General features: G+C 40.6%; 1 protein-coding gene across 6 annotated transcripts in view; it reads right to left on the bottom strand.

Annotated features, from left to right (window-relative positions):
- LOC119708305 (potassium voltage-gated channel subfamily KQT member 1-like) overlaps positions 1–22638 on the bottom strand; it is a 417378-nt gene that overhangs the window by 176848 nt on the left and 217892 nt on the right. For 4 of the 6 annotated variants that reach the window (XM_038154526.1, XM_038154529.1, XM_038154528.1 and 1 more), the window contains 4 exons: positions 13948–14023; positions 10329–10423; positions 9304–9344; positions 1928–1989 (listed from right to left, as the gene is read on the bottom strand). In XM_038154526.1, coding sequence (XP_038010454.1) covers positions 1928–1989; positions 9304–9344; positions 10329–10423; positions 13948–14023 — 274 coding nt within the window. Of the gene's footprint in view, positions 1–1927; positions 1990–9303; positions 9345–10328; positions 10424–13947; positions 14024–22638 lie in introns of those variants that run through there. The other 2 variants (XR_005259029.1, XR_005259030.1) reach the window with 2 other exon arrangements.

Below are 22638 nucleotides of genomic sequence, written 5' to 3'. Positions count from 1 at the left end.
AATACAAAAAGAATCTCAAACAAACCAAAACCCCCAAATTTACGCCACCAAAACCTCAAGCAAACCAACACAACAAATATTTGCCCTTCTTCTGCACCATGTCTACTTACTTAGCAGGGATATGAGACTGAAGCCTTGTACACCTGAAAGAATGATAATTTGTACTGAAAGATCAAATGCCTCCACAACAATAAGTAGAGAGAGGAGGAAATCACTGGTTCCCATGCAAAATTTAAAGTTTAATTCTTCAAACAAAAGAGTAGCTTGGTCTTGCCCTCTAATGGCTTGAGGTTGCACTGACTTTATTTAGACCATGCCTAAATTAAAGGCAGAACACAAGCAGGCAACAGAGATCAGTCACTGCAGCATTTCCTGCATCTCCTGTAACGTTCCTCTTACACCAAGATGCCTCTGCAGCACTCTAAGTCAGGGTTTGAAATAAAATTGATCAAATCCACAGCATATTGTGCTAAATCTGGACCAAGGCCAGACACAATAAAAACTTTCTCACCTCTCATCTTCATAAATATGGAAAAGTCAGGAGACCGTGAACTGCTGCTTCCAGAGGTATTTACAATACCAGCAGCATTTCTCACTCAAAGCACTCCAACTATTGTCACAGATACTTTTATTGCTAAATTTCCAATCTGTATTGGGGGTTTCTCTTTATATGCATATTCAAGAAATCTGAATGAAGCTATGAAGTTGTATGAATTTACAGAATATACAGAGGCCAGAGAGCAATTTATCTCTTTTAAAGTGAGTAAGGCAATCTGAATGAAAGCCATTTTCACTTAGAACGGCTGTAGCTGCACAAGGGATCAATCTACTTTAAAATTAGCTCAGATAATGTCTTTATCTGATAGGCTGATTCTCTGACACAGTGCAGGAAAGCAAAAAATCAAAGAAAATCTGTCCTTTGACAGTACAGTGTCACGTATTTCTGATGTTGTCCTAGCAATCATCATTTAAATTTTGATTTTTAATTGTATTAGTTTAATTTCAATTTCTGCTTTTGGCAAGATGCACAGTTCTTAAGAATTATGAGAAGTTTCTTTCCTCTTCTCGCCTCACTTCCCCAGAAAAACGTAAAAAGAGAATTTGCATGACAAATTTGAGTGAGACAAGGATACAAACAGGCAGTGGATATGCCAAATTCAAGTGGACTTTTGTCTCAGCACCATCACACCCCCCCCAGCAAAACCACTGTGCTTCTCCTGCCAACACAAAGTACCCTGCTGCAGGGACATGAACTTTTAGAAGTAGGTAAGAGAGCTGACTAAAACACTGTTAGAGAAATAGAGTCTGAGTTTTGAGCAAACTCGTATTTTTGTTATCACTTGAGTGGAAAAAGCTCTGGAGGATGTTTGGGAGAGTCTAAGACAATAGAGCCTCACTGAGCTTTGGCCTTTGGGCACTCTGCTAAGTAGCTCTAATTAATAACAAAGATGAACATATTCCTGGAGAGAAGACAGTGAGGGAGGGGCAGAAAATGTGCAAAGGTAACTGCACAGGGGGGGAAAAAAATGCAGTAAACATTAAAGAATTTCAGGATTTGTAAATGAGATGTCAACTGTTGCTACTCACAAAGATTCCTGACACTAACATTTCTGTTTAATTCACTAATTCTTGTGTGACAAACACCAGCCAGTTCACAACACTTGTGTACATGGTGTGTGGTTTGACTTCAGCATGAAAGCAGCTCCTTTTACCAACAAGAACCAGGACTGCATAGCAGGTAAATGGTTAATGCCGAACAACATGCACACGAAACTTCATCAACTCCCTCACAAAAATTAGGATATTATTCATTATTATGGAGCCCTGTAATTCTAAAGTAAATCATGCCAAGATACTATCTTGCAGGTCTCTAGATCAGATATCATTGCTCAGAGAAAAAAAAAAAAGCAAGCTTTCATGCACTTACCTTATCCTCCAGCCGGATCAGTCTGGCTCCTATACTGTAGTATCCTTTGTCTACCCCTTTTTCTAAAGAAAGAAGAATAAAAATAGGACATTCATTAGGTGGAGAATAAATTCAAACTATGAATTATATCTATGGTATTCAAAGAAAAAAAAAAAGCTGGTAATAGTAGGGTAGCATAAAATACATGAACATAACAAGAAACAATGAAACAAGTGAAAGAGGGTGGCTGGGAATTAGTTTGTCAGACTGACAAGATTAAGTTAGTCTAAAGGGCAACTTGGACCTTCGTAGAGATAGTCTGTGGACACGAAGGGGTACAGATGGAGTCTGGAGTAACACTGTTTTGTCGTTTATTATTTCAGTAGTTGTATGGAATGGGCAAGGTACCTGGGCCCACCTGCAATTTTGAATATTACTGGCCTGAGCAAGGTAAACTTGCTATACATAAAGAAATCAGAATAGCTTTCAGCTGGGGCTGCAGGTCTAGGAGGCAGCATATCCAGGGGTTCTAGGGCTGGAGTGGCAGAGATCCATCCATCCATCCATCCATCCATACACCCATCCATCCATCCATCCATCCATCCATCCATCCATCCATCCATCCATCCATCCATCCATCCATCCATCTCCTCTCTGCAAAGGAGTGACACTGGCAAAAGCTCTTGCATCCTCATTTTCCCTCCTACTCTTTATGAGGCCTGCTTAGGAAAGCCCAGTTACACATTCCACTGCAAAGGGTGGGATTGGGAGCCAAGAGTGAAAACTGTGGAAATTGGGGTTTCTGCTTTCTGCTCACAGGATCTATTGCTAAGGAATGCCATAGTTTGAGGGTGTTATTGCACAGGGAATGAAGCACAAATCCACACATATTATGAGTTGGGAGACAATATTCACAAGTTAAAACCCACAGTCCAATACTGAAATAACTTACAAGCTGATGCCAATGGAAGTTGGATGTTTTTCTCTATTAAAGTATATTTCCAATACCTGGAGTAATTACTCCTGGATTTTTTCATGCATTGCTCCATTTTCATAAGTGCTTAAGGTCTGGTTTTTAAAGCTAACTAAGTCAATGTTGCTGAGGACATGAGCAAGGCTGAGATATGAATTTAAATTGTGTCAGAGTTCACAGTGAGTGCCTGTGTGTGCTCATCGCATTCCTGGATTTCTCAGGGACTCACACTTGCTTTACCATTTATATTTGCTATGGGATATGTTTAGTGATCTGTTTGCAGCAAAGTTTACCTCAAGGTAACTTGTGCTGCAAACACCACAACCCCAGAGGAAGACCAGCAAAAGCAGTGCTAGCAAGAGCACTTTGTGCTTTCCTTCTCCTCCACACAGCACCCAGAACCTTTAAAAGGTCCTGCACCCTTGGCAGCTCTTTGCAGGCTTAGAAAAGAGAAGTGTTTCTCCAGAGAACCTGCGGGAGCAAATAAACTCAGGAAAGAAAATGTGGGGCAGACAATAAGTGACACAGCTTGGCTCATACATGTGTACTATTCATCGTTCACAACCTCAGAGACTTCTTAAAATGTAAGTGGCTGAGGCTCAAGTTTATCGCTCAGTTCATCTCTGCCTAAAATGAATAATTGGCTCTCCTGTCTACTTTCTAGTTAGTAAATCTGTAAACATATCTTTCAAAGTATATATCAGAAAAAAAAGCATGACTTTTAAGATTTCTAAATTGGATGTGGTTTGAACAGCAGTGGGCAGATAGTGTTTTTGTTTATGTCTAACCCCAGAAAGTCCCCCAAACCTGAAGAAATACTTCAAAAAGCCTTTTTTTTAAATAATGAAATAATAATTTCCTCACCAGCTCTAATTCCATCCTTCAGATAACCACCAAGACGTCCCAAACCAAGTTAATAGTGTTTCCTATTTTAGTTATTGCTGAAAGCTGTGTGGAACAGGAAAGAAAACAGGGAGCAGATAAGCAGTAAGAAGCTGTATTGTGGCATGTGGCAGTGCTCTAAGATGTAGAAAATCAGAAGTGGAAGGAATGATGCACAAGGAGGGAGCTGTGTCTCATGCACCCCTGTGCTGGCACAGAGGCTGTGAAAGACACAAAATGCTTGGTCCTCCCCCGCTTCTTATCAGCCTCCACGGGGAACAGCATCCAGCACTAATTTACAAGCATTTCCTTCTAATAGAGACCATCTTTAAGAGCCAATGTGGTGTGTGCACAATTCACCAAACACGGGGGTAAGGAGGGAGGGCACAAGTTCAGATAAAGTCGCTCCAGTACGTGTGATTTCAATGTCATGTTTTTGTTTCTCTCTTGAGTCTTTTCTACATAGATGATTTCAGACTTCCGACATCATTAAATGGTTTGTTTTTACAGAGTTGAAAAGATTGCATGGGCAACTATAAATATGAAATGTCTAAATTTCTCAAGTCTTCGCTTTGTAATCCAAAATAACTTCCTTTCAGTATTGAGTTTTTACTCTGTGTTGGGCTGCACTAAAACAGAGATCAGCTAAACAAACCTGTAACACTTATGGGAAAGGCACAGGGACAAAGGATGAAAGGAAGCACAATTTCTTAAAACTGGAAGAAAATATATATGGGAAAATTTTATCTCAGAAATAAAAAAAATATCAAAAACATCTTGCATCACATGGTTGGTATGATATAAACCCATTATTTTATATACTTAGATTTGAATCTGAGAAAATACTAGTAAATAAGCAATAGGCATTCTAATTCAGGAGACTGAAAAGTTGTTAATACAGATTAATAATATTAATAACAACATATATTTATTAATATGGACATTTCTTCCTTGGAAGTCTTTGCCTTCCTGAGTATTCTACTTTCAAACAACACAATCCTATATTAATTTCCTAATATTTTCACAAAGCTGGCCCATCTATTTTCCTAGTGAAGAACAAGATATGCCTCTTGCAAAAAAAAAACCCAAAAAACCAAAAAACAACAAAAACCAAAACAAACCAAACAAAAAAACCCCTCAACAACAACAACAACAAAACCAAAACCCAACAAAAAACTTCAAACACTTTTAGGTTTGCTTCACACCAGTTCAAGAGATGATTACTGTTTCCCCAGATGGAAGCACATGATATAAATAACATAAACTGATATGAGCAGGAGGAAGAAAGCAAATCAAAGGAGGAATGGTACCTTAATCTTATTTTTTCACACAGTTAGTGTGCTACATCTCATCAGAATATACCAAACTTTAAAGAAAAGAATTTTTTTTCCTTTGGTTAGGGAAAAGTACTTATGAGGACCTTTAGGACAGTGAATGAATTGCAGAGAGATGGTCTGAAAAAGGTAAGAGCTGGAAATGACTCTGCTTTATAGAGGAAGAGTCCTTCCTTGATTTTTACACAGCTAGAGGGGAGCTAATTAAAAAGTATTCAATTTTTTTTCTGAAAGCCATCACCTTCTTTTAAACAGAAAATGAGGAATTTGACCAGATATTGCTGAAGAAACCTCAAACCTTTTGTCCCAGACTGCAAGGCAAGATGTATTCTATTTGCCATCTGTCAGAGGTGTGGCAGTTATCTTCTGTTTTGGGCAGTTTTCCTTATCTCTTCCACAACCACTCCTCCCTCCCAGGAGACACCTGCTGATAACAGGCTATTGAATGTCACTGCATGACTGATAAGAACTACAGCATCCCACTGGGAGATGCCCTGCCCAGAGGGAGGAGCCAAGCATTCCTAACTGGATATAGTCTGGGACAGCAAGACAACTTCTCCACTGGATTTCCCAGAGGAACAGCTGCCTATTCCACTGGCTCTTCAGAGGAAGACTCCACCCTTCTACAGGATCCCTACTCCATCAGAACCACACCTGCTACTCCAGGAATACTGCAGCCACAATTCCAATTGGACTGCTACCAGCACCCTGACCAACAGGGTGTCAGGTCATGTTCTGACTCAGTGTTGTTTTGGTTTACTGCATTGCTTATTTTATCTTTTTATTTTCTTCCCTAATAAAGAACTGTCATTCCTGCTCCCATATCTTTGCCTGAGAGCCCCCCCCTTAATTTCAAGTTTATAGCAATTCGGAGGGAGGGGGTTTACAGTTTCCAGTTCAGGGGGGGCTCCTGCCTTCCTTAGCAGACACCTGTCTTTCCAAACCAAGACACCTTTGTAAATGGTATCTCAGAAAGCAGGACAGCCCTACCAGGAAGCTCTGCTTCTTTTGGCTACCTGGGTGCAATTGCAGCCTTCTGGACCTGTGTTTGCTCCAGCTCTGCCAAAGCTCCATGCAGGGATTCTTGTGATGAACTTATGGCAATATCTGGATTCTTGGGTTTGTAAACTGCATGCTGCTGAAAAAAAAGGTCAGGAATGCCCCTTCACAGCCAAAAAATAGCAAAAAACAAAGTTGCCTCAGTCCTGGCAGCTTTTGGTTCGAGTCTCTTTTCTTGTTAGTCAGAGCCTTTTGTAGCGGATTGGTAGAAAAATTAAAAAAGATAAGGCATAGTCCTGGATCAGGCTCTTGTGATTTCCTTTGGACAGCCTAAAAAGGAAACTGCCAAAATATTTCAATCTCCAGGAGCAGTGGGATAAATCAGTTCCTGCAGAAATATGGGTATCTCTCATTTCAAATATTAATTGACTAAAAAAAGATGAAGAATAAGCTAAGCATATTCATTATGCTTTAAAAGATACAGTGACCCAATTTCTCTTTAACAGATGGGAAGGAAAAAGTATCAGAAAGCTTAGGTGGCACTTAATGGAAAAAAAAAAGCAAACAATGGAACTGTCACTTTTCTTCAGGCATTCCCACCCGTGTCATGCAGAACCAAGAGGTTCAGATAAACTGCAGATAAACATCAGCTTTTTGTGTACTTTTCTGAACCCAAACACTGGATCTTTTGTTTTACCTTGGCATTATTCTTCACCTTTGCCCCTGAAAAGCTGCAGTTAAGTCTCAAAAATTGCATTCAAAAGCAGTTAATGCCATCGTGTGTAGTGAAGGTCATGCATGACACTCTTTATTTGTATCACTGTATGTGTCTACTTTCTTGATTCCATAAATTCAATTAATATGCTCTTTCCCTCTACATCAACACTTTCCATTATGTTTATTGTGACAGGATCCTGTTTCATCTGACAAAATTGTGTCCCCTGGAATACTGGGACAGGCTTCCAATGAAACTCAGAGAGAGTCCTCTGAATATACTCACAAAAGTAGGGTCCAGGTTTTGGAAGATTGATTCATTATCTTAGTGCTTTTAAATCCACTCCTGCTTGAAGGAGTTCCAAAGAAAGAGAAGAGATGCCAAGACCAAAACAAGCAAAAAGGGAGAATTCTTCCCAATATGTGAAGGTGGAATTATTAGAATTCTTTGTACAAAATATGGCAGATATTCTAAATTTAAAGGGATAATTAGGCAAGTTCATTGAGGACAAACCATTTTGGAGACTAAATACACTGCAATCTTGTCAGGAAGCCTCTGATGTGCAATGGGCTGAAAGCTGACAGGAAGGCTGGAGGCTTTTTTTACACATTTCCCAAAGCACCTTGCTCTTGGCCCCGTTGGAGTCAGGACTGCTCTGACCCAGCATGGCTTTTATTCTCTTCTCATATCCTTATCTTGTTTTAACACAGCTTTTAGTGCTTTTTATCTTGGAGAAACTAACTTGAAAAATAAAAATAATTGCTTCCAGTGAATTCAGGTTCTTAGTCTTTTATGACATCATTCACTTTTGAAAGGTAATAATACTATAGACAGGCTGCAGTTGCTTTTATATATTATTATCAAAGTCCACAACAGGGACTTTTCAATAAAAAACTGATCCAAACCCCACTGAGGTCACTGGAAAGATTCCTGTTCATTTCAACAGGCTTGGAGTCAGACCTTAAGATTCTTTGAATGGGAGTATAATAAAACAGGAAAAAAAAAAAGGAGCTGGAAAGGAAAATTCTTTTCATGTTTTTCTCCTTGGCAGTTTAATTTTCTTTGCATTGTCATTTCTTTTCTGCTTGTCATCAGTACAAAAATAACACAGTCTAGGGGAAACACCCACATTGTTAAAAATGAGGATTTTAGCAATGCCTGGAAAAGTATTATATAAAAAAAAAATCCATGTTCAATGTAGAATAAGCCATGCATTCTGAGGGAAACTCAGGGATAACCCTTTTTCTAGAGAAGGACAGTACAAAAGTCTATTTTCACCCCAAACAAACAAATACTGCATCCACTTTTCACTGTTCACCACTTGGAAAATCCTGGGAGTAAAGGCGGGTTGGATGACACCGGGAGTAATTGCAAAATAACTCTAGGTTTAGTTCTGCACACCATTTCTCTGGAACCACTTATCTTGTTTTTGGATTTGTGGAGGGTTTAGATAAAATAACTACTGGATCAAATAACTTCTGGTTTTGGTCTTGCAACCCCCTGACTGAGCTCACCAGCTTCTGCATCCCTAACCACCATTCTAGCTTCTCCAGTGAGTTCCTTGGTACTTCAGATTCTTTCCAACACTCGTCCAAAGCCACAGGCCCACCTAAGACCCTCCCAGTGGTTTCTATGACCCTACTGACTCAAGATTTGGTGAGACCAAACTTCCTGAACATCTTCAGCTTCATGAATCTCTCAGAACATAATTCTAGAATGAGCTTCTAATTATTCACCTCCTCTGAAACCAGAAACTGCTTGATAAAAAGTGCTTCTAACACTAGTCTTTTTGAGCACAAATTGCAGTTTCAGTTTGGCAATGCTATACTTGAAATAAAATAATACATTCTTGGAGGTAAGGGACGTTTTTCCATAAATTTAGCTTGCACATTGTGGAATGAAATCCCATGCATAAATATTTATAGAAGTATTCAAGCTGACAGATTCTTTTCCTGTGGTCCAAAACCAGCTACAGGGAAAAAGGATTGTACTACTGAGCCTTCTGCAGCAATCAGATGTTGAAAATGTGTTTTGAATGATATTCTTTGTTCTGATAATATTAACCACTGACAATGTGCCATGTTTTAGAGGCTCTGAAATTACTTTGCCACACTAAGTTGTGCTCCAAGTCACTTGTGGATATGGGACATGAGTTCAGGAAGAAAAAAAAACCTTTTAAAGTGGAATAAACATATATTGTAATCCCAGGCCCAGACCAAAAGATTTAGAAAGACTATTTTTGTAGAAGGATTTCCCTCAGGATATTTCCATCTCATCGTGTTCTAATACACATTTTAACATTTATTCTTAATTTCCATTTACTCCCCTATCACCTGAATGAAATTTATTTATCTTTACACAGGCATTCCAGGGCTTCTTAACAGAATTACATTCATGTATGGTTGGCTGGATTATAAATCCACATTACTGTAGCCAAGGGTATTTTCCCAAAGTTATGAAGATAATAATTTTGCATAAAATGCAGTCACCATACCTGGGAGGAAAAGACCTGGCTTTCCCAAGGATTGATCCAACCTGAGAAGCAAACAGAAAATTACCAGCAGAGCAATTAGCAAACAACTTAAACTCTGTTGCTAAGCATGGGAGCATAATTTACATGAGAATTTGCAGTAGCTCTAAACCCAAACCAAAACAAGCAAAAACATGAGACTAGCATGACTTTCTGCACACACAGTCAGCAGTTTAGCTCTTGAAGAGTTTTTCCTCCAAAATCAAACCATATTATTATTGCTATTTTCGTGAGTACTAATATTTCTCAGACTTTCAAGTTGTAACTAAAACATAGTTCTCCTGTGTCCTATGTAATCTAATAACAAAGACTATACAAACAGAAATGACTTCTTAATAACATTTGCAACTATTCCTAGAGCCTCATGCAGGCGGATTTAATATCTGTATATGTTGACACAGTAGATTCCATTCAATAGGATTTTTTTTTTCCATTTAATTTAAGGGCCAGGGGAGTTCATTCTGGTGTCCCAGTCCACAGCATTAATTTGTAAAGAGAAAAGCACTTTGTGCTGAAACAGAGGAGAATAGTTTTGTGGCAAAATATTTCAGCTGCAAACCCCAAACTTGGAGAAAGCATGTGCATGGAGGAATGTGGGCAGGGAAAAGTTCCAGATAGCGCAGCACAAGCGAAACAGATTTCTTTCAGTTGTGGAGAACCACAGAGTGGAAACAGAAAGGTAAATCATTATTTGAAAAGTTTTCCTTTTGTAAGAAGAGGACAGAAAAGCTTGGATCACACTATAAACTTCACAGCATGCACCTTCATTTCTTTTAATTCCACTTGGAGAAAAAGGAGAGGAGAATAAAGGGTAATTGTAAACTTGGTCATAAAAAGGGTTAAAAATGGCTCCAAGTTAAATCCTCCAGATATTGTGCTCCCTGTTGTGCTTGCAATTTTGGACAATTACTGTTCATTAAGAACACATCTCTCCTAAAGCCAGCTGGCACTAGAGGAATCCGATATTTCATGAGGTAGACAGGGCCTACCTCCTTTGAAGTTCCTTTATGCGAACCATCATGTTGAGGTGTCCTTGGGAGTACTGCTCAATCACGTCACGGACGTCGTACGGCTTCCGAGCTTGCTGGGAAAGGAGGCAGGCAGCAAGTTGAAAGGTGAGCATTGGCCAAACTGGATTTCTATGTCAGACAGGCCTCCATTCTAATTTTTTTATCTGCCCATTTGCCTGCCATTTTGCAACAGTTGTTGTAATGAATAAAAAAAAAATGCACTGCCTTTGTGGGAGTGAATATTTGTTGTGGAGACGGAGCCAAATGATTCCCATTACTGTCAGTTAGAGTCATGTCTTCATGTTACTCCATACTGAGCAAAATATTAGCCCTTCACAGTGTATTTGGGAAACACGAACTCAAGATGGATAATTTATCTGGGACTCCCATGTGCAGCATCTCCTGGCTCATTCCAAAGCCATGTGTTAATCATAATGTCAGGGGACTGAACCCCAGGGATTGGCCCAACTCAGAGCACTTGGACCCAGAATCAAACATCTCTGAAGACCAGAGATGTCTGGTGACAGAAATATTGCTGCTTGAGGAACAGGGAAGACAGATGCTCTGCATAAGTCAGGAGACTGCTGCACGTGGGTTTTGTTTGTCCTCTGTCTTTTGTGATACCTTTGAGATCAGAAAAAAAGGTGCAATTAAAATAAAAATGGACAGATAAAAAATTGCAAGAGAATGAAAACACTCCCACCTGCCCAGCTCTATTCCCATCCTAATGAGAATCCAGGTGCTTCTGCCAAGTTTTGGTTTCTTGCTGCAACTACTGCGGCCAAATTTCAAAACATCTCTGGAGAATTTGCAGAAAGTGATGTGGTTATAGAAAGTGCAGCACAGTGAAATTTTAGCAAGTAAAATCAACGTGTGTGGGGAGGTATCAATGCAAATCATGGCCTGTTGGAAAGACCAGCATTTTGAGAACCTTTATGGGAAATGTGGGGCAAAATGTCTCCCTTTTTGGCTCTGACTCAAGAAAAGAAGCTGGGGGGAGAAAAAAAGCAAAGGTAAACTGCAAATCTAGTAATTGAAAATTACTGAAAACAGCTCATTAGTCATCTTGTTGTCTGTTTGCACTCTGTCACAGCCTCAGCCAGAGCCATTAGCATGCACCACTGCACACATGCATTGAACACCTACAGTATGTGCTGGAGTCATGCTTGGAAGGCTGCCATACAATCCTAGAAATTTCAAATGAAAGCATGGAACTGGAATGGAAACAAATCCTGTGAAATGAATGAAGAAGCAAGAGCTCTTCATGACAAAATGCCTTCCCTGCATACAGCCCTTACCTGCACCAAAACTTTCAAAGAGTTGTGGCTTTGGAGATGTGTGTGTCTGCATTTGAGTGCATTTGGGAGCAGAGGCTTTGTGAGGGAGAGAGGTTTCAGCTTTCAGCTTATCGTTCGGTTTTTGGTCGGGTTTTTTTTTCTCCCCCTTCCCCAGCTCCACATTTTGCAGACGCTGACACATCAGTATTTCTGGCCAGAAAAGCAGCCTATTGTCTTCACCCAGAGAAGCAATGCCAGTATCACTCTTTAGATGGACTGGGGGGGTGCCTGGCAAGCATTTTGGCTAAATCCCGTGTCCTTTCCTTTGGACACTCTATTTAAACACCGTGCATGGCACAGAGCCTGGATGTGCAGGGGAGCCTTTCCCTCCCCTCTCCCCAGCAGACTACTATGTGCATAATTAATTCTACTCATTCCCAGTGAAATTTCTTTTCCCCCTCAAAAGAAGTCCTCTGACAGTTATCCCTTTTACCAAACCATCAGCTCCAAATCCTACAGTTGCAAAGTGCTGCAATCTGCCTGAGTCCTCTCTGAAGCTGACTAAAAAAAATCCCTCCAGCTTTCACCACTTTCCCCTCTACTTTTTCCATAAAGATTTAGATCTGGGCAAACTTTGGCACAATCTCCTGTCATGTTTTTATTAGGAAATGCTAGAACGATACAACTGAGGTCAGGAGGTAATGGTCTTCCAGAGAAGTGTGGTAAATGCAGCACTTGAACAACTCCTTTGACTTTCATCTTGTTCATAATCCCAAATCCTGACCATTTGAGCTCAGTATTCCATATTCAGCATGCAAAACTAAATAATATTACCCAGCTTTGAACTTCCAAAATCTAATTAGCATGGGGAGTTCTATAAACTCTATTTCATGGCCCCAAGAAAGGAAGAAACAAAAAATTATTCCTTCTCCTTCTTCTACCCTGTCACTGACTCACAGAATTCTCTCCATAAATTGATGAAATTCAGTTTTTAAGGTTTGGTATGACTGCCACTGGCTGACAGCTCCAGAACATTAGATCTATAGTGGTTTGAAATATCCTAATTTTTACCTCAACTAGTGTCCGTATTTTCTTCTTCCTTTTTTTTTTTTTTTTTTTTTTTAAATTTCCCATAGTGTTTATCTCTCTGGTATATTTACAACATAATCCTGCTCTTCTGTTTTTTCCTAAGTTTAACAAACTGACTTCTCCTAGTATTCTTTCAAAAGGTAGGGTTAACTGAAAATACACGTTTGCATTGGATTAGGAAATATATAAGATGTTCTATCTGCCCTAATTTAGAGTCTTCTGAATGCTGGGATCTTATCTCAGGCTTCTATCCCTCTATCCTTCTAAGCATTTAAGTGCTCAGCTCTAATCAAACTTCCCTGAAATGTAGTTTTTTTGATTTATTTTCTTAAAACCTCTTCAAAAGGATTATGAAAGCCCATTAACTTGCAGTGCATCCTCTTGGACAAAAAAAGCATGAACCTTGAGATGGAAATAACGAGGGCTTTGAAAATCAGTCCAGAATTTAATTTTTCATTTCCATGGCATTTCCAGCCCATGGATGATGAGAATGATGATATCAGGATCACATCCCAAACAAGATTTATCATAATAAGTCTCACTAAACAGGCAAAATGACAGTATTTGCAATGCAGCACATTCAATTTGAGCACTTTGTAACCTGATAGAGAAAATTAACTGAACACTTCATAAAGACACCAAATTTCCAAACAGCAGATGCTCCACAATTTCATAAAATATGGCCTATGAGGTCCCTTTCTGGGAAATACATTTGGAAACATGAGTCACACCTGTGAAAGCAATTTTGCACCCACAGTACTTGTCAGTGAAGCTTATTGATCTGTCAGCCATACACAGCACAGGACTGAACATTCCCTAATTGATCAGATGATTGATAACATTCTTGTTATGATCAGCATTTTTGCAGACACCCTGACAGAGGTTTTTTCACCCCAACACCAGTGTTTTCTTCACTTCTGCTAGTGGATGGGTAAGTATTGGTCAGTACAGTTAAACAAGCAGAAACCCAAAAAACAAGTGCAGTAAAAAAAGAGAAGTAAAAATAATGATGCTAATTCCATAAAGTCAGGGGTTTGTAGTATTCTACATCCATGGATCACTGATAATTTTGCCCATGCCATTAAAAAAATCCACAAAAGGTGTGAGCCCCAGAACCTCAAAAACACCTTTGACTTGTTACAACCACCTTCACCAAAACAAGTCTCCTCTGAGAGCGCCTTCGAAGTCCCGCGAGCTCACAAGATGCACTTGGGATTAATCCTGCTGCTCACCTGAAATTTCCTTCTGGCCACAAAATACTGCATTCTCCTGATGACTTTCACAGCTGTCCTGTGTGCTTCAGTCAGTCTGCCAAGGAACACAAACGCAGACAGACATCAGCTGGGGGAGCAGGAGGGAGGAAAAATGTCTCAATGGAAGGTGTTGACTCCGAGCACTGAAATGTACAACTGTGTTTTATCTTTACAATGCAAAATTGCAGTGCAGCAAGCTGTGAGTGCGTGGATGCTTTGTTCTGCTGCTTTGGCTTCCTGCAAATTGTGGTTCTAAGTATTCAAGACTGATAAGTGAGACAATGAAAGCAGGTGTACAAAGATAATACATGTGGAAGGGATTAGACAGGATTACTGTCAATGCACACAACTGGCATCAGTTTGAAGAATATTTAATGTTTTTAGAACCATGACAGCATTCCTTATTTTGCATTTACTGAGTGTTTGCCCATGAGCTCTATTGCATAGAAATGAAGTCCTTCAAAAAGTACTTTGAAGGAAAGAAAAATCAAAGTGTCCTAGAAAAAAAGTAAATAAAAATGAACACAACACATTCTCTCAGCACACGTGTGTGTGCGTCTGTACTAGTACTGAAACACAGAATGGGACATTTTATAACTCAGTTGTATCAATTCACCTAGAGGATCCTGCATTTGCAGAACATTAATTGTGCCACTTGGCAGGCAATTAATTACCACACCTCTTCTTTATGGTGAATTTTGGCAGGGTAGAGAGGAAGCAGGAACATGGTAATTATGAGTATTTTCTTGAAGGACTGTCTCCTTCCCCATGGACTCTTTTATTCATTCAAAATAACTGAACTAAAGAAAACAAAATTTTCTTTCCAAGGAAGTTGTATTGTTGGGAAATCTATGTTTTATATGGACATCATCCTTGACATGTGATGAAAATCCCAGGAAAGCTTTCCAGCAAGAATCTCCTGAAAACACAATCTGCTGCCTCTACCCAGTGTGTCTGGCTGGGGAAAAGCAAGTATTGGCTTGACCACCTACTTGGGTGCCACAGTTTAGGGAAAAAGTCTTTAAAAAGTGGAAAGGTTACAGCAGATTATTTCAAATTGAAGAAAATAAAGGTTAAACAAGCAGGGATTGTGTTGTAAGAATTAGCATGCTAATTCACTTTTATAATTATTCTTTGGGGAAAACAGTGCTTATCCTAGAATATGCTGAGCTGGAAGGGACCCATCAGGATCATTGAGTCCAAATCCTGGTACCCCAATAATCCCACCCTGTGCCTAAGAGCTTCTGATTGGGCAAACATGCCATAGCCACAGGCTTTTAAAATAAGCTTTCAGTAGCTTTTCCTTGCTCATTCCACTTCAAGTCCCAGAATAACATTAAATACATGCACAAATAGCTGTCTGTCCTGCCTATATGCCCATATTTCATTTATCTGTGCATATCCATGCAGATGTCCACATAAATACACTCACACATGCAAACACACAGGAGACAAAGCTGGGTGAGCATGACTGAAGAACTACCTTTGTTGTACACCATCAGCAGCACTGCTGAGGAGCAATCTTTACGTTTGTGTAAGCCCATCAAGGGGATTTCAGAAGTGTCACTGACGAGCTAGCAGCAGTTTAGCCTGCAGGACCTTTATTATGGTGGAAAAAAAGCTCTCAGCTTGACATGCAGGGCCCCAGCTGAGCTCCTGTGGCTGCTGTCTAGAACAGAGATGACATTCTGCTTGCAAATGGCATAGAATTGATAGAGAAATCTTTGTCAGCCCCTACAACTATTTTTTTTTTTTTTAATAACCACAAAAGAATCACAGTTTAAGGTTCAGGGGTTAGCCTACTTCCCTTGTGTAGCAGTTGAGATAAAAACTTGAAATTATCCCCTAGAAATAAATGATGTGAAACTTCATATATATACTTGAGGGTTTTTTTATTAGGCTAATCCATAGCAGGATGGTTCAGGCACTGTTTAAACAGGCTTAAATAGACAAGTTTAAAGAAGCCAGAGATGGAACCAAACCAAGGCAGTAATTTTGTCCTAATTCTCCCCTTCAGCACAAATCAGGGCTACAGAACTTTTTCCATTGTGTTATCAAGCCAAAGTTTTCAAAACAATGAGACTGAACTCTTGGAACTTGATGCGCAGCTGAACAGGCCTCATTTTTAGAGAGAAAAGTAATTTATTTGTCAAATACGGCTAAGAAGGTCACCCAACTATCATTCCAGAGCACTTGATATCATCATGTTCCAATTGGCAAAACTCACACCAGTCTCATTGGGAGAAAATTCTGAAATAGAAGTGACTGCTCATATTTGATGGTCACTGAGAGTCAGAAATGTGTGAAACCTGACTTTGATGGAAAAATAGCATGAAAAGGTGCAAATCCATAGACTGAGACATTTGGATAAGTCATCTTAATTGCCCCAATAAATCCCCAGGGAGCACAGCAGCTCCAGATGAGATAAACTCCTGCTCTGTACAGCAACCAGAGCTATCCTCCTGATGGGAGGCTGGGGCAGTGTGGCCGTGATCCTAAACATTTTTTTTTGAGATTTTTAGCTGATTTTCATAGGTTTCTGACCACTAATGTCCATAATGGATAATTACAGCTACTACACTGACCAGGTTACATTTATCCCTGAATGCAGCCCAACATATCTACCCTGCTAAACCTTGTATTTTATCCCAAAGCCCTGGATTGGGCAAAACTCTTTCAGGCTTGAAGGTGTGGGTCTGTCATGTGCCAGAAACATCCACCAGGAGAGAACAAATGGTCAGAGATGCTCTGGGCCTTGCTTTGGTAGTGCTCAGCAGGAGCACAGCACCACTTGCAGCAAATCTCCCAGATATTTTAGGATAAGCAGCTGATGAGACAACAGCCTGAGGGGGGTGTGACTGACACCACACTTGCACACTCTTTCCATGTGGCATTTTCTATGGAAACAAAACAGATAGGGACAGATCTACACAGGAATTGTGGTTTCTAACTCCCTCGGGGGGTGAGGATTTAACTCCTTTCATAGCCTGGCTCCCAAATAGCAGGACCTGAGCCTTTGCTCTAGGCAGGAGCAGGAGTGGGTGGGTGCCCCCACCTCTGTCCCTACACAGCAGCCAAACTCTCCTTCCTCTGTGCACCAGAGGGCAGTGGCACACACTCACACAAGGAGATGCTTTCCAGCACATGAAAACATTTAATTCTTTTTTAAAATCTCCCCAGAAACCCAAGCTTAAGCTCTCCTCATAAGGATGGAGTCCACACTGCGGGGGGTGGGTGGTTAGTATTGAGTGTTGTTTTGTCTGAATGTTATGCTCAAAAGAATGCTCAAAATTAGAGCTGTATTGGCACACAGTTCCATGCTTTTTCCATCTTTTAACCTAAACAACGTTTTGTCAAAACCCTCCCTTAAAACACTTTGTAAAGGAGAACAAAATGACTTTTGAACAGAAGTGATCTGGCTTTGGGGAAGTTATGAGCACATAAATTAATAATTGAAGCTTGCAACATCTGTAACTATAATGGATACCATGAAATGTCTATTGAAATAACATATCCTTGGATCCATAAAGGGTACTGACATCATCTCTAACTGTGTCTTCAATAGGACCCAAGGCAGTGTGTGCTCCTTACCTCTCTGCTCAAGGATTTCTCAGCAGGATGCTCAATTTTAAAAGGGCACACAACTATCCTTAATTACAACATTCCCAGTTTGGCTCCTGGGCTGTGCCTGTGGTAGGGCAGGGAGGAAGGGGAGAGGGTATTGGTCCTGGATCATGGATGTTCACACAGTCCCCACCCTGGGGAGATGCTCAGGATCTCGTGGCAGCTACTCTGGAAGGGCTGGGGAAGGGGACCCCTCTTGGCTGGCTCAGCCCCCCCTTCAGATTCTTGCTATGCCTGTGTGGGTGCAGAGCCTGGTGGGACAGCTGTGAGCCCCAGGGCTACTGCAGGCTGGGCTTGCTCCTCTGCTCAGGGCTTAGACAGCACTGAAAGGCATCACTTTCAGCTAAAACACTTGGATGTATTTAAGACTGCCTTTTTTCTTTTTTTTTTAACTGCAGGAAGGCTGTAGCCTAAGCCAAAGAAACCAAACATTTTCTTTTTTTGTTGGGAATAATTGAACCGGAGGAGAAAATAGAGATGATGAAATCCAAAGCGACTGTAAAAACCATCCCACAGGGATGTTTTTATAATCTTTCTTTGATATGGCATTGTGTTTGTTAAAAGTTGGTGTTGACCAGTTCAGATGTACTTTTTCTTCTTCTGTATGGAGCCTGACAACTTCCAGCCGAATGTGCTTTGGAGCACATTTTAAGTGAAAAAAGATACCTAAATGGACCCTAAAGCCAGGCAGAGTCACAACTAGTGCAGGCCATGCTGAGGTACAGCTCAAGTCTCCAAACAAGCCTGTTATCAGAGGGATGTATTTTCAGTCCAGCAGCATTTTTTAATCATTAGAGTTGACTTCAGTGTAGGGATCAGGGAAGGGACTTTGCCCAGGCTGGGCTGCAGGGTGGCTGCAGATAGTGGAATGTGCATTCCACATTGGTTTTCCTGACGTTTATTCAGGTGTCATGAATTGGAGGAGTTATTCAGTGTAACATCATGAGCTGTGGCAAACAAAGGCCACTTCAGCAAGGCCAATTATAGCTCTCTGTCCCAATTTGCAAAACTGGTTTGAGGATACACGCTCACAGTACGTGGGTTACTGCTGAGCTTCATTCATTTGTCAGATTTTCATTGCTTAGCAGGAAAATACATACAGAGTCACACTAACTCTTTTTTGATACTAGTCCCTGGATGGTTGGTAACTCCTGCCCAGAGAAACATACAGCATCATCTGGGCTGGAGCTGTCCACTTGGCATTAGTTTCTAAGGCAGCACTAACAGAGACTAGATCAATGATGGCAACTGAAATGTACAGAAGTTACTTGAGAACTCAGCCCTCCATCTGCCTTTTTGCTTTGCCATCACATTTGATTAAGATTATTCACTTTCCAGCTCTGTTTCTGGGAAGAGCATTGATTCCTAGTCTGAACTTTTAATTTTTTTCCATGGGCAATTATCTCAAATGGGCTGATACTTTATTGGTAAAAGTCAAAGGAAATCTTATTTGCACTGAAAGCAAGGGACAAGAAGGGTGGGAGCAGGGAAAACAGAAAGAAGACAAAATTAGAGAGCATTTTTCAGGCAGATGCAGCAGTTGGTCCATATGAAGTAACACACACAATGTGGACCTTCTATTGCTGGAGAAAAGTGGTGGAGAGACATGGTTCTCATCACAAGGGAAAGGATCTTATATAATGTGGTTTTAAAACTGAGGGAAGCTGCAATACCCAAATTTAAAAAAAAAAAAGAAAAAAGAAACACCTTCCCTATAAATGAAAATATTATTGCCTTCAGCTAAGCCAAGCCAGACAAAATGCCTTGAGCCTTTTAAACCACAGGAGTTAAGAGAGTTAAGAGAAAGCTGCAGCTTGAGTCTGACATGCAAACACCTGGAACTGTCAGGCGATGATCCTGATTCCAGAGCTCAGCCCAGGCCAGGAGCAGCAGAGAAGTACAACATAAATATAACACGAGAGGTTTCCAGTCTTGTAATATTTCATCAAAGCCTTGTAAAGAACAGACACTTCTGGAGCATTTCCACCCCTTACATGATGGAAATTATATAAGATGCTATTTGCACTGAAACCTGAGGGAACATTTCAGAAAATTTTGGCACAACTTTACTTTTCCCTTTATTCCTAATCACCACTCCACCTTAAATCTACCTCATCTCTATTGTAACTATATCCTTACCTGAACCTTTTCAAGCCCGTGTTTGGCTCAAAGCTACAAATAAATTAGGATTGGCTTCTCTCAGAAAAGAGCAGCCTGGAGGCCTATTTGGCTTCACCACACTCTGCTGACAGCCTCAGTTTGTGAAGGAATGCTGCAGACTCTGCAAATCCCTCCTCTGCAGGTACAGTCCTGGGTAAGAAAGAGTACAGAAGTGAGAGAGTACAGCTTGTGAGGGGCTGCTTTGTGGGATCTGGTTGTTTTGCTGAAGATTTTGTGGCATTTGCTGTCTTCACCCACCCACCCATCCCACATACACTGCTGCCTCTGAATTCATTCCAGAACACAGCTGCCTCTCCTTCTACCTGCCCCTCTAACCTGACCTTCCCTGCAGTGAAGGGGAAAGAAAGCAGATTTCCTACAGAAGGGAATTTAGGGCCAGGGAAGACAGGACTGAGGGCAAACTGCCAGAAGAGGAAGAACTAGGACATGTTTAGAGGGAACAACAGGCCAGCCAATATATTGGCAATGGAAACACCACTGAGAGAAGCAGCAGCACAGAGTGATTTCTTCATGTTGTCCAGGAACAGAAGAAAGTGAGCAAAAAGCTCCTGAAAATGCTCAGAGGTGGATTTGACCTGCTCACTGAATGTGATTTCATGAAGAAGAAAAGCCCCTGAACTTGGAGTTGTTTTTCTCAACTGCAGACAGTTGGAGTTTTCAGTTACAAGTTTGTTCTGTAATATTACAAAGTGGGTTTATTGAGAAAGTAGGAGAAAAGCACTGTGTTAGTCCCCTGCTAATTAAAATGCATAATTAAAATGAGTAATTAAGCTTACTACAGAATGCTCTTGTGTCTGGGAGCCCAACTGCCCTTGGACAACAACTCATCTGCTGAACTGTCTCTGAGAATTAAAGTAGCCATTGGATACTGTGGTTACATCTTTCTTCTATTTTTTTTTTGACAGCAAAATAAAAGTCCCTGGTCTCTTTTCTGCCATTTTATTTCTTCCATTCTTGCGATGTCAGAACAAACAAGATGATGTCATAGGAATGTCTTTTCAGTGTGGAAATGCAAACACAGAAAGATTTTCTTTTTTTTTTTTTTTTTTTCCCTGAGCAAACAGCTTCTAGAAATTGCCACAAAAACTTCCTGTATTAGCTCTGACCATCACTACTGCTGGTCCCAGGATAGGTGAAATCCTCCTATCTCCATGCCAGCTCTCATTTGCTTAGAAAACACCCTTAAGCCACAAACCCCTTCTTGGGATGTGGATAGAGGCTGGCAGATAATGACATGTTTTTATCCCACATATTACAATATTCACTGATCCTAGCAGCTAAGAAATTTAATTTTTTTTTTTAATTCTCTCTCCTTAAAACTTGGTCTTCATCAATTCGTCTTTTAAAAAATGCCTACAGACCATCAAGCTGCTAAAAGACACCGCAGAGACAGCCATCACCGAGTGCAAACAACTTCCCAGAGACACCTTTCTGGAATCTGAATAGCCTTCACATCTGGGCAGCACGGGAATGGGATGGCCTTATTCCATAGGTTCTGGTTTGCTCACTTTAAAAAAAAAAAAGCCACAACCAAAATTAATGAACTTTAGGACTTCATTTTCCTCTTCTCTGTATTCAGCATTTATGGGAACAACGTGGTGTTGTTAATATACACCAATGACTGAGCGCTGTATTTATGCCTCAATGATTTTCTGTCATGAGAATATAATGCCTGGCAAAGACTGATTCTCTGAAATACCAGTTTGTTTGGGGTCATTAATCTTAATTCCTATCTTGCCTGAATAGGAACTGGATAACAGTCAAGTCAGGGAATCGTTCTGAGAATTAAAACTTCAATGCCTTTTGGGCTGCCCAAGGCTCCACATTTCTTTTAAAAAATATGTAATTAATTAATGTGCACCAAGTGCTAGGGAGAGACCCTGTGGAATAACCCAAAATGCTTCTTGTGGTTTTAAAAAACAAAAAAAACAGTGGCTTTTGGCAGGATTTTTCCTTAGTAGTTCTTGTGATTTAGTAGTTGCAGCAGGGGCTATGGAAACACAACTCCTGGTTTCTTGAACTGATTGATGTGACTGGCCTCTGTGTTTCCGGGTGATCTTGTTCAAGTTCTTTTACCTGGCTGTGCTCTAGTTTATATGTCTATAAAACAGGTGTGAAACCTGTCTAAGTCATGGAGCTGCCATGGGGATTTCAAGGCAATTAGCAGTCCCAAATGAAGACGTATTTTATTTATAGAACGAGTCAGCAGAGAGGAAAAAAAAACCAACAAGAGTAGTGACAATATGTTTATCCCTTAATGGTGATAAGAAACAAGGGATACTGGTCTGCAGGCTTGGGATAAACTGCCAAGCCACTGAGCCCTGAGCAGAGGCTGTTTTCCAAAGCATTCTCCCCTCTCTACCTGCCCTGTTCCTCCTTTGAGCACCTGAGCAATCCATGTGGGAATTAGTTCCCTGTTCACCAGATACCTGGCAATGCAAGACACCCACAGCATCTGAAGCCAAAGAGGACCATTAGATCATAAACGTGACCTGCTCAACAGTGCAGGGGATTGCATTTCACACAGCTGCCCTTACCCTGAGCCAAAAACCTTGTGTAGGACTAAAGTAACTTTCCAGAAAGGCAACTGGCCTTGATAGAAAGACCTTTATATACTGTTAAAAAGTGCCTTATTTTTTATTTAAATTTGTCAGTATTCAGCTTCTAGGCTCCTCTCTCCAACTGGAGTAGCAGAGCAATTTTAGCCTTTTCCAGGCCTATCTTTATTCCAGAGACCTTCAGGGGTGCCAGATGCACTGCCCATGGCCTGGCAGGGAAATCAGGCTCTGGTGTAGGGAAGACAGAGTACAGTACTGCTCTCTGTGGAATTGCAAGGGGAGACTGAAATCCTACTTTTTTTTTTTT

This window comes from Motacilla alba, chromosome 1A (assembly GCF_015832195.1).
Source record: "Motacilla alba alba isolate MOTALB_02 chromosome 1A, Motacilla_alba_V1.0_pri, whole genome shotgun sequence".
Lineage (NCBI taxonomy): Eukaryota > Metazoa > Chordata > Aves > Passeriformes > Motacillidae > Motacilla > Motacilla alba.
This window is presented reverse-complemented; position numbering and strand designations above follow the sequence as displayed.